We start from the raw sequence: 12,300 nt of genomic DNA on the forward strand, positions 1-12,300 counted from the left end.
ACAGAGTACAGTAGTCAGATGAAATACAAGTATTCCTATATATATAATCAGTTCATTGTTTATCTGAAATTTAAATTTAAATTGGTGTCTTGTATTTTTAATTTATCAATCTGGCAACCTGAACCCGAATGATAAAATGTCATGCAGAATGTATGGCAATAATGCTTCTTGCACACACCTCTATTCGAAGGAAGGTGGTTCCCGCAGGCAGATTCTCTTCAACGACGACAGTGTAAGTTGAATTGGTGAACACAGGACTATTATCGTCTATGTCCAAAACCTTGATGGCCAGTGTCAGGGTTGAATGGCGGGGGTGGACGGCTCCGTCGGTTGCCACAACAACGAGTTCATAGTAGTCCCTGACTTCTCTGTTGAGTTTCACTGCTGTGTAGATGCTCCCATTAGATGTGATGCGAAACAGGTTATTGAAGTTACCCAAACTATAGTATACTTGGCCATTTATCCCAGCATCTGGATCTGTGGCCTAAACAAAATGAAAAACAAAGAAGTTCACGTGGTAGCTTTGGCTATGCTGTTGACAAATACTGTCTTACCAGAGGGAAATATTTAATGAATTATGCTCTTTTTTTGAATCTTTTTTTTTAAGGAGAAAAGTGAAAAGATAATGGTAATTTAATGTATAGTCTAAAACATAAAAGCAAATATACTCTAAGTTATGCTAAGGAGATTACAAAATTATATATTTCTAGTAAGTTATATTATATTATGAGCAAGAAAACAGCACACAGTAAAATTACTAAAATGTCCCCCATCTTATATGTATTTTAATAAATGATTAATTTTAAGGTAAGACAATCACGTTTGGTCCTTAATTTTGGTGAGTGATGACTAAAGGTTCTCCGTTCCCTATCTGTGTTCTTCATGGTAGAATTAGTGTATGTGATCCCCTTGAGCACTCATCATGCTCTTATGCCTGAGAAATGAGAAAACCATAGCTTGTCGAATTCCATTATGCTGCTTCGGGTTATTCAAGAAATAGCTAACGATGTCAGTGTTCCAATTAGGTTCAATGCCTAATATATTGAAATAACAAACATATGACTATTAATAAGTAATCATGGAATTAGTGAAAGTTATTTAGATTAAACGAAATGAAACTTGAAACTATATTGTGCTCTAAAAGGCAGAATACAGTACCCAGACAACGTTATGAATCAAACTCTGTATTGTTGAAGCCCTAACCTCTGATAAATGCCATCTTGTTTGGATATGAGGTCTTTGAAAGTCTTGTCCATTAACAGGAGATCATACTCGTGGAAAGTGGCTCTTAATCCAATATGAGTAGTATCCTTGTCAGAGAACATTAAAAAAACACAGAGAGACGCAGACAGAGGGGAGCTGCTCTTGTGAGTTGTTGCAATGAGCTTTAAGCCAAAGAACGCCAAGGCCTGTGGCAGTTGCCAGAAGTTAGTAGAAAGGTGGGGACAGATTTCCTCCTATCCCTCAGGAGGGTTCAACTCATCAGAGAATCTGATTTAACTCCTAGTCTCTAAAACTATGAGATAGTAAGTATTTGTTTTTAGAAGTCACCTAATTTTTAGTACTTTATTCAGATGGTCTGGGGAGAGTAATATATAAAATAAATGTGACATAATATGGATGGGCTCCTTATTATTATTATAGTATAAAACTCTACACAATAAGATTGTTGATACTATATACAGTTATAGTCACTAAAAGGGTACTCACAAAATAACTGCATCAATTGAACACAAGTGAACATCAAGAAAATACTATTCTAATTGAATTTATGATAATTAATCATATCTAAAATAATTTGAGGGGGACACACTGGAAGCCATCATGTGTCCCATGGGGAAAAATGTCATTCTTTCTCTGAGTAATGATAAAGAGCCCTGGAATCCAAAAGGGAAGTTCTATGCTGTCCGCCTACAGGATTACTACGAGTCAGAATTAACTCAATGGCAGTGAGTGTAAGAACAGCCACAATTAATTGTTACATAAATTATAATTTTTCAACATCAAATACTGCTCATTTTATGTCGATATCTCTGCTATTGTTTTCCAAAGAAACTGAAATCTATCTTAGAAACTGTCAAGTGCTATCTAATTATGACCCCAAACTGTCATTAAGGGCAGGAAGAAAAACAAAGCACTTAGCTACATTATGAGCCAGAAACAAAATGATGATCTAATAACCACAAAGCGTGAAAAAGAATCTGATCTGTTCTAATCGTACATATCCAGTCACACATCCAGCTCCCCCAACATGGCCAGCCTTCTAGCGGAGTTCCCGAGTGCTGTGCGTTCTTTGAATTACAGGAATAGTGGAAGAGGAAAAACGCTGTAAAAGAGTTAAGGAATTTCTATAGACATGCTGTCTTTTATGTTTAAACTTGACATACAATCTACCGTATAAAACATTGGACAAACTTCTTGGAGAGTGGAATGCCAGTGAAAAGGAGGCAAGCTCAGGCTTGGTGGATTAACACGGCGCCTGCAACACATGAGCTAAAACATACCGATGATTTGAGGATGGCGCAGAACTGCCGATCTTTCAATCTATGTCTCAGAGGTTCATTATGAGTCAGAATTAACGCGGTGGCACCCACAAACAAGCGCCTTCATCTTGCGTAAGCAAGTGAACACGGTCACCCGCACACCTTGACACACACTGACAATGTGTAGAATCTGTGTTTCGCTTAGATTACGAGGAGTGCCATCAGAACGCACAAAATGGGTAGCTTTAAAAAACTCACTTTTGTCTCCCAATTCTGTAGGATGAGAGTCAAAGAGTAGAATGTTGCTGTGTTGATTGCTTCTTTAAGAAAGAAACCTTGACCTTTTTGAGGGAGGCTCTTGGCCATCTGCCTCTCCTGCCTTCTAGTCGTTCTAGGCTTGCCTTGGCCTGAAGCAGAGTATGAGAATGAGTTCTTGTTCTATTGGTGTCTCTTCTTTTATTTAAAAATGGCACCATTGAATGGGATTAGGACTAAACTACTACTAAAATTTAACTGATGGCAACTTCAAACTCCCTATTTTCAAACAAGGTCATATTCACCACTACTGACAGTTATAACGTCAACATATCCTTGAGAGAGCACAATTGAAGGCATAGCACTTTGCTAACTTTGTGAATGAAATAGGTGATCAAGTAAATGGAAAATTATGTAATGTATAAACATCAATATGTATTATATGTAATGATATAATATGTATAAATTGTATTGTTTACAGTTGTATGAAAGTTTGAATGGTCCACGATTCTAAGTGTTATGAAAATTATTATATCATTACCACCATGATGAAATTTAATATAACATAATTGCCGTTATAATGAGATTATCATCCAGGAGCAGGCAATCAGTTAAAAAGGAGATTCCTTAGAAATGTGACCTGTCTAAAGTATATAGACATTCTGGAAAAACTTTCTTGTTTTTGCTGAAATGGAATCCTGTATCTTAGCTAACTATCTTCTGACCTCCAGTGCTTTGGACTGACATATTGTCTGCCAGTTCTGAGAGTTGTTAGCCTTTGCACCCCACAGTCTGCAATCTTAACTGAAGACTTTGGATTCCTTTACTTCCATAGCCAGCAACTTGCTTGCTGGCCTATCAATCTTGGTTTATCAATTCCTGTAGCTGTGTGAGCCAAGAAAAGCCTCCACCCTGATCTGTGACCTAGGGATTTGGAACCTGTCAGTCAATACAACCAGGTGACATGTTTCTTTGAAATCTCTCTCTCTCTAATACACACGCACGCACACACGCACGCACGCACGCTATACTGGCTTTGTTTCTCTGTAGAACCCAGGCTAACATCTGCATCTTAGTCTATAACATTTATACTCTTGATTTTTTTCCTTTAAAATAAATATTTGTAGGATATCTTAAGTCCACAAAAAGATCTCCTGCACTCAGAATGAATAACTATTGCCCAGTTTATTTATATTTTTTATTCATCATACAATTGAACTTTCATGATGGTGTTACTGTTGATGTTTTTACCTGCCTTAGAGTCAGTTTTGATTCATAGGAAACCACTTCACAATGGAACGAAAAACTGCCCAGTCCTGAACCACCCTTACCACACACTTCTTACATGTGAGCTCATGGTTGCAGCCGCTCTGCCAAGCTTTCTGTTAGGGTCTTCCTCTTTCTGCTGTTCTTCTATTTTACCAAACATGATGCCAGTTTTCAGGGATTGGTCTTTAGTAGCTTGTCCGAAGCATGTGAGACTGTCTATCCTAGTTTCTAAGGAGCATTCTGACTATACCTCCAAGACAGCCTTGTTCAAATAGTGGAATGCCTTTGCACAGTTAATAAAACAAAGTAAACATTTTTCAGCAGTCTCTATTTTCAGTGAAGATCCATCTAGCATCAACAATATTCCTCGTTCCACATTTTATTTTGAATTCAGCTTGAATTTCTAGCAGCTCCGTTTATGGACTGTTGCAATTCAGCAAAATTTTACTTGCAGGCTGTATTAAGGATATTGTTCAACAAGGTTCACCTCCGGTGGGTCACCTTTCTTCGTCTGGAAATTGTTGTTCACCCTGTTTACCACAACCTCCCGAACCATAGCATCCTGCTAGCCACAAGTGGGATCAACTGACAGACCCTTGATAGATGGTTAAGTTGAAATAATGTGTCTCAGTGTGACTATGTGCATTATGTGCAATGTGTGCAGTAAGTATGTAGTGTTTATATTTATGTCCAGTTGCTCAATGGATATTTCCATTAGACTGCCTCATACATATGTGTTAGTTTCAATGTGTGTCATAACAATGGACTGAAATAAGGCAAATGGATTTTCCTTAGTAGTTCAGAAGCCACACATGCATCTAACTTGGCTAAAATCAAGGTGTCCACAGGACTCTACCAAATTCCGGAGACTATGAGAAGCGTTCTTTTATTATCAAAGATCTCACACTGCTTTAGACAATATTCCAATCTCTTAAACTAGCCAACAAGCTCCTGCATTATACTTTATTCTCACACGACTCATGAATGTTCCGAACCTCTTATGCCTCCAAACCTCTCCACCAGCCTCTTCCTGAAGCACTTCTACTGTTACTCTCCACGCTATTTCCCACTTATTTTTCAAGTATCAATTTAAGTATCATTTCCTCAAAATTCTCTTCCCTAGCAAGACTCTTGAAATGCAAATTAGACCTTCCTGTTACAAGTCAATAGTTCCATATACCTGTCATTCATAACAATTTAAAATTCTATAGTCATTGTGATTGTTTAATGTCTGTCTTTTTTTAAATAATATAAGACATAAGGGTAAGATCTTGGTGTTTTTCACTAAATATTTAGCACCTAGGGAGTATGGCTGGTATTTAGTTAACATACATTAAATATTAAATATTTTACATTACAAAATATTAATGAGTAAATTCAGTTGGGTTCCATAATTAGCTGGAAAATATAGACAATATTACATAGCCATAGAAGTTTAGGCAAAATGTTTCCATGTTCTGTCTGATGAGTTTATTTGAATTTATATTTTTGTTGTGATATACTATTGCTCATTCTGATTCAATCTGAAAAAAAATCATGTTGGGATTAATAGAATTGCTTCCAGGCCCTGAGAATAATATAGTCCTCACCAAGCATACTGATTCCATGTCTAACCTACCATACTATTTTCAAAAATCTGTTAGTATTTTTTCATTATCTACACAATGGTACAATAACAAGTAAATACCCTTTTATTTCAAATACTTTGTGGATTGAAAGGAGACAATGTAGGATAAGAAATCAAATATATTTGACATCTAAAAAGAGTGTTGCATTATAGAAGTGCTGATTAAGTCTCTGGTATACATCAATGATCTTCAAAAGTTCATAGAAATGTTTATTTAAAAAATAAACTGCACATGCACTTTAAACATATTTTACACCAAAATAAGTTCATGCTAACATGTTACAACAAGTCTGAACAGGATCCAGTTTGAGGCAAAAATAATGATGAGTTCAAAAGAACATGAAATATGCTACAATCGAAGCAAGAGCAAATATGAAAAGAGACAATTCAACTGAAGAAGATGAAATCAGCAGTGACAAATCATCCTCATCAACTTGCCAGGAAATAATTAATCCTGTTTATGCCTTAATTGAAGAGGACCAAACACTATTAACAGCAGACACAATAGCCAACACCATAGATATCGCAGTTAGTTCAGCCTACATAATTCTGGCTGAGAAAAATACAGTTGAGCAAACTTTCAGCTGGGGGCTTATGGAAAGTGTTGTGCTCAGTTCAGCTGCAGACAAGAGCTGCACCTCCAAGGGAAGTTTATGCAAGTATGGCCAAGACCCTCTAGCACACAAGATGAAACATGGCTTTATTAGGCGAGCCCAATAAAATCAATGTCTAACACGAGGTGGGAATAGTCCAGGGAAAGCAAAACAGACTGGTTAAGCACAGAAGTCATGGCAACAGTTTTGGGATGGACAAGACATTTTGCTTGTTGATATTCTTGAGAGCCAAAGGCGGAAAACATCTGCATGATAGAAGGGTGATTTGAGACTGTTACCTAAACCTTTAGCAGAAAAACACCCAGGAAGCTTCACCAGAGTCCTTTTCTACCAAGGCAATGTTCCTATTCATTCCTCTCATCAAACAGAGACAATTTTGCAAGAATTTCTTGGGGAGTCATTAAGTATCCACCTCAAAGTCCTGATTTTACTACTCCTTCTGATTTCTTGCTTTTTTTTCTCATTGTAAAGGCTTCTATTTCTTTATATTTATAAAAATACTACATTGATATAGCTAAATTCCCAGGACCCTTAGAGGCGTAGGGACAGATAAATAGCTTACAAATGTGTCTTAGCCTTGATAGAGCTTATCTTGAGAAACAGTTTACATTTTTCTATTTTTACTACTTTCCCATGAACTTTTTGAAATCATATGTGTATTAATGTTCAAGGAACAAAATATACAAAGGGGAAAATTAACAAACTGAACTTTTCTCACCAACTTTGAAGGCTGTGTGTGTATTTGTGTGTGCGTGTCCTTCAAATTCCAGCTTCGGTGTGTCACTGACTCTCTAGGTATCAGTTTTCCACACCATAACATAGAAGCTGTGAACAAGAAAAGTCCAACCTACTGCAACCTGAGTTGTTGTAGACAAGAACTGCTCACGGGGTTTTCTCAGCTGTAGCCTTTATCGAAACAAGCCACCCGATTCTCCTCCTGCCTCGCTTGAAAATGACTATATGAGTTTCACAGATTTGTGTCCAGTATTAAATAATTTGGTGTTCTTAGAAAAGTCTACAGGAAAATGATGATCGGTAGAGAAAATATAATCAGGAAAAAAACTTGTCATTAGGGCTCCTGAAGGATTTTTCATGTCTTAAAATGTGAGAAATGACTACAGACAGGGCGTTATTTTTTGGCATGTGCTCACCATAGCTCTGTGTTGTCCCTATGTCCTATGCTACATTTCATAGAAGGTTAATACACATGATGCAGATGATATGTTTTAGAAGATAGTAAAGGGAGTTGGGGACAAAAGAGGGTATATCTATTCAAATAAATACAGTATGGAAATTGAGTCTTAAAAAATACCCTAAAATTATTTCCTCTGTGCAGAAGGGAAGAGTATCAGAGCTAAATCGTGAACCCCCAATATGTAGAAGGCTCTGGAGGACCGGGGGAACCCAAAACCCATCTGCAGAGCATCTAGTCAGACTGAGCTGCTGGCAGATGCACTCTATTCATAGGCAGGAATCTCAGACAACCTCACTGTCAGGCAGAGACCACTGTAATATATTTTTTCTTTAAACTTTTTATTATTTCTTTTACCAAAAAACATTGCATCACAACAAATGAAATCAACAATATCCCATTAAACCCCATAAATGTGGTTCTCTCATTTTCTCCCATCATCTTTCTTCTCCCACTCCTCAGGATCCTATTCTTCTCCTCTCCTTGTTCCAGTCCCAGGCTCCCTGACTCTCTTGTATATTCAAAGTCTTATCTTTTTCCCTTTTTTCCCCATTTTATTGGGAGTTCTACAGATATTATAACAATCCATAGTTTAATTAGATCAAGCATGATTGTACAGTTGTTGTCACTATCATTTTCAAAACATTTTCTTTCTTCTTACATTCTTTGGTATCAGGTCCTGTCTATCTCTCCCTCCCCGCCAAAAACACTTGTTATTATATATTAAATATTAAATATTATTATTGTTATTCCTTCTTACCCCCCATCCCTCACCATATCTTATACTATCCAATGTGTCTGTTTACCTGCCATTCTGGTATTTGTTCCCCTCAAGTGGGGTTATATAGTCAACATTGCTATCAGTTCCCCCTCCCCACTCCTTTCTGTACCCTCAGGGAATCATTACTCCTGTTACAATTCCTGAATAGTTTATTTTTCTTGGATTTCATGTACTCTTGATTATGCTGGATTAAACTCCATACTTAGCCAGTTGACCTCCCTATAGACTGGATATGAATTTGTGCTAGGTGCAAGTATCTCTTAGTTGTTCGATGACAGAAATTCCTACCCTGGATTCTTGAATGTTGATGGGGGTCTTCGCCCATGCATTATTTGTACTTTTGCCTTTATACTAATATGATCTCATCCTTACCACCTTAGTGCAATCTGTTTTTCATTATTTTCTCTTTGGGTTCCTAGCTGTGAAGCATAGAAGGAGTAGATGTATAATGACAATAACTGATAAAAGGTGTTATAGGGAATTCAGGAGTGGGGGTGGGTGATAGGGAGGGAAGGGGGGTTTCTGGGAGTAAATAATGTGGCAGGAGGAGGAAGCATTAGAACTGGTAGTGATTTCACAACTAATTTTAAAGGTGATTTACCCATGGTGTGTGTGTGTGTGTGTGTGTGTGTGTGTGTGTGTGTGTGTGCGTGCGCACATGCGCGCACTCTAGGATAGATGTGGTTATTATAAAATTCTGTTTGATAAGATGGAATGATCGAACTACCCAATTGTATGATGTGTGAATAATGTGCCAATAAAACTGTTGGAAAAAGAGAAATTTTCAAATGATAATATAATTTTCAGACAATGACGAAGCTCACTAAAGGGGAGATCATAGAATTCCCGAGTTATATATACATATATATCACATTTCATCATATTAGTCAACCTATATAAATGTCAAACTCCTTTGTGTGGTTTAGTTACAAACTGTGTTTTCAGCATCCTTTCACTATTCTCTCTTTTATCTATAAACATTCCGCACAAGTCAAACGAGGCTAAGTTTCTCCAGAACTCAGTATATTTCATTCAACCCTTATGATTCTTTTATTTTTAATCATTTTATTGACAGCTCTTATAACATTCCATACATCTGTTATCTCAAGAATATTTGGAAATATGTTGTCATCATTTCCAAAACATTTTCTACTTGAGCCCTTGGTATAAGCTCCTTTTTCCCCTCCCTCCTCTCACCCCTTCTTCGTGCATCCTTGATCGATTACATATTGTTATTGTTATTTCATATCTTGTACTGTCCATTGTCGCCCTTCACTCACATCTCTGTTATTTGTCCCCTCGGTGGACAGGCTATATATCCAATCTTGTGATGGGTTCCCCTTTCTCACCCTTTCCCCATCCCAACCATCTCCCTCCCCTCATGATATAGCTACTCTCATTACTATTCCTGAGGGGGTTATCTTTCCTGAATTCCATGTGTTGAGAATTCTTATCTGTACCAATGTATGTTATCTGGTCCAGCCAGATTTGTAAGTTAGATCTGGGCCATGGTAGTGGGGCGTAGGAAGCATTCTGGAACTAGAGAAATGATGTGTGATTCATCGGTCGTATACTGCACCTTGGTTTAATCATACCTTCCTTATACCGCTTCTGTGGGGGGATTTGCAATTATCTACAGATGGACTTTGGGTCTCCACTTCACCCCTGCCCCTCTTTTGCACTGATATAGTTGCTTGTTTTGGATCTTTTGTTACCTGATGTCTGATCCAGTTGACACCTCATGAACACACCATATGATTCTTTACTAATTCAAAAAAGTCTTATCTATTCTTCAAATCTAAACCTCAATTGTGATTCCTCTAAAACATTCAGAACATTCTAGAATTTAGAGATCATTTTATTAGTCAGAATTTTATACTTTGCATATGTTTCTTTGTATTTTTCTTGGTTTTAGACATGGATTCTCTCACTACCATTTAGAGTGCAAATAGGTCTCGTCCATCCTCATTTTTTTTTTTTTGAAAATGTATAGCAATCTTATTTTACCTGGGTTGGTTTGTCCAAGAGGAGAATCAACAGACATTCAATAGATGGACTTAAAACACCATCAGTCCATCTCAGCAACAACAGGGTTTCATATTTTTGTTAAAATTAATATACATTGCTCTAAATTATAGTCAACAGAAAGCCAATCACGCAGACATCTTGATTTATTATTTCACTGAATATCTAGTTATCAAGATAGGAGATGTACTAAGTGCTTGTGGGAGAAAAGACTAATGCCATCCAAGAAGCCACTGTAAAAAGTTTAAGGTCACGAAAACACACAGCTAATAGAGGTATAGGGACTTGAATGTTTGTAAAATGTGGGGTTACCGCTCTACTTTTGTACCTCCTAATTAATTGATGAACATACATATGTTCATGTACACTAAGTACCATGGGCTGGTTGAGCAAGATAGTTTCATTTATTTACTATTGTGGGTGAGTACATAGAAATCAGAAAAGATAACCAAACATGAAATCTCATCTGATCAGTAGTACTGTCAAGAAGTTTGCATTCATGTTTAATATCCAACCAAGTAGCTCAGTATGTGATGCTGTAATGAAACCATTTATCTTCCTAGAATCAATTAAAAGTTAATTAAAATGTTTAATAAGGAAAATCACACATATTTTCTCCCCTTGTACTACATCAAAGCAATAAACAGTAATAGCTGCAATGTTTTAATCATCTGTGCATGGTTAACACATTTCTTTGTAATATACACCTTACTGTGGGGCCTGCTTTGCAACGACTTGTTTGTGAATGCATATTGCAAGGAAGTTGGCTCAGAGTCTGCCATCAAATAAGAACTTCACCTGACAAAACTGGCTAGGAAAAGAACTGGCAAATGCTAATCATTAAATCAAAGTTTAGAGTGTATTCATGATAACCAAATAACTACTTAAGAAAGAAATAAGATGATGTACAAGGGAATTTATTCAAAATGGATTTATTTCTTTGTACTTTCCTCTTGTCCCACTATCATGTTCTGCCTTCATTTGGGTTTTAGGAATTCCTCTCAGTTACATTGCCCTTGATCCAGCCCTACCAGACCTCCCGCATTCTCCTTGACACTGATTTTGGATCACTTATTGTTCTCTTGTCCCCGGGCTTGTTAACACCCTCTTCCTTTCCCCGGCCTCCCCTACCCCCATATTTCCCTGGAACTGTCATCACGTTGTTCTCTGTTCTGGCTTGTTTATTCTGTCTATCCCTTCCAGGTAGACATGCTATGTACCATCACAAGCCTGAGTAAAACGAAGCAACAACAGAAAGTAAAACAATGGCTACAACAACAACACACACACATACACATACACATACATACAAAGTGTAGTCATAGAAATTTAAATACAGGCATATAAAGAGTAAATATATTTATATATGATGAGGGGAAATGGATCTATGTGCATATATTTATAGTTTGAGTATTAAGAAAACAGATGGACAGTGGGCCCCTGCCCACAAGTTCTCCCTCAACACAAAAACACTTTGTTCTAACAATTCGGCAGTCTGAGATGCTCACCTGCCTGGCACAATCGCTGAAGACAATGGGTGCACAAGCAAATGTGGTGAAAAAAGCTGATGATGCCCAGCTGCCAAGATATAGCACCTGAAGTCTTAAAGACCTGAAGATAAGCAAGCAGCCATGTAGCTGAGAGACAAAACCCACATGGAAGAAGCACACCAGCCTGTCCCAATTTGATCGCTGAGGACAAAGTGGGTGCATAAGCAAAAGTGGTGAAGAAAGCTGATGGTGCCAGGCTATCAAATGATATAGCATCTGAGGTCTTAAAGGCTCGAAGACAATCAGGTGGCTATCTAGCTAAGAAACAACAAAGCCCACATGGAAGAAGCACATTAGCCTACCAGGGCATAAGCAAATGCAGTGAAGAAAGCTGATGGTGCCCAGCTGTCAAAATATAGAGAATCTGGAGTCCCACAGGCTGGAAGATAAACAAGGGACCATCTAATTGAGAAACAACAAAGCCCACATGGAAGAAGCCCACCAGCCTGTGAGATCACAAGGCGTCGAAAGGATCAGGTATCAGGCATCAAAAACTGAAAGAAA

General features: G+C 37.6%; 1 protein-coding gene across 1 annotated transcript in view; it reads right to left on the reverse strand.

Moving 5' to 3' along the window:
- The window catches only part of PCDH15 (protocadherin related 15), a 952,716-nt gene that overhangs the window by 250,642 nt on the left and 689,774 nt on the right, over window positions 1-12,300 (reverse strand). Inside the window, exon 19 of the mRNA XM_045291300.1 lies at window positions 179-484. Within this exon, the coding sequence (XP_045147235.1) occupies window positions 179-484 (306 nt within the window). The remainder of the gene's footprint in view (window positions 1-178; window positions 485-12,300) is intronic.

Source organism: Echinops telfairi, unplaced genomic scaffold, assembly GCF_000313985.2.
Source record: "Echinops telfairi isolate 266 unplaced genomic scaffold, ASM31398v2 ScPeMD7_70;HRSCAF=299, whole genome shotgun sequence".
NCBI classification, from domain to species: domain Eukaryota; kingdom Metazoa; phylum Chordata; class Mammalia; order Afrosoricida; family Tenrecidae; genus Echinops; species Echinops telfairi.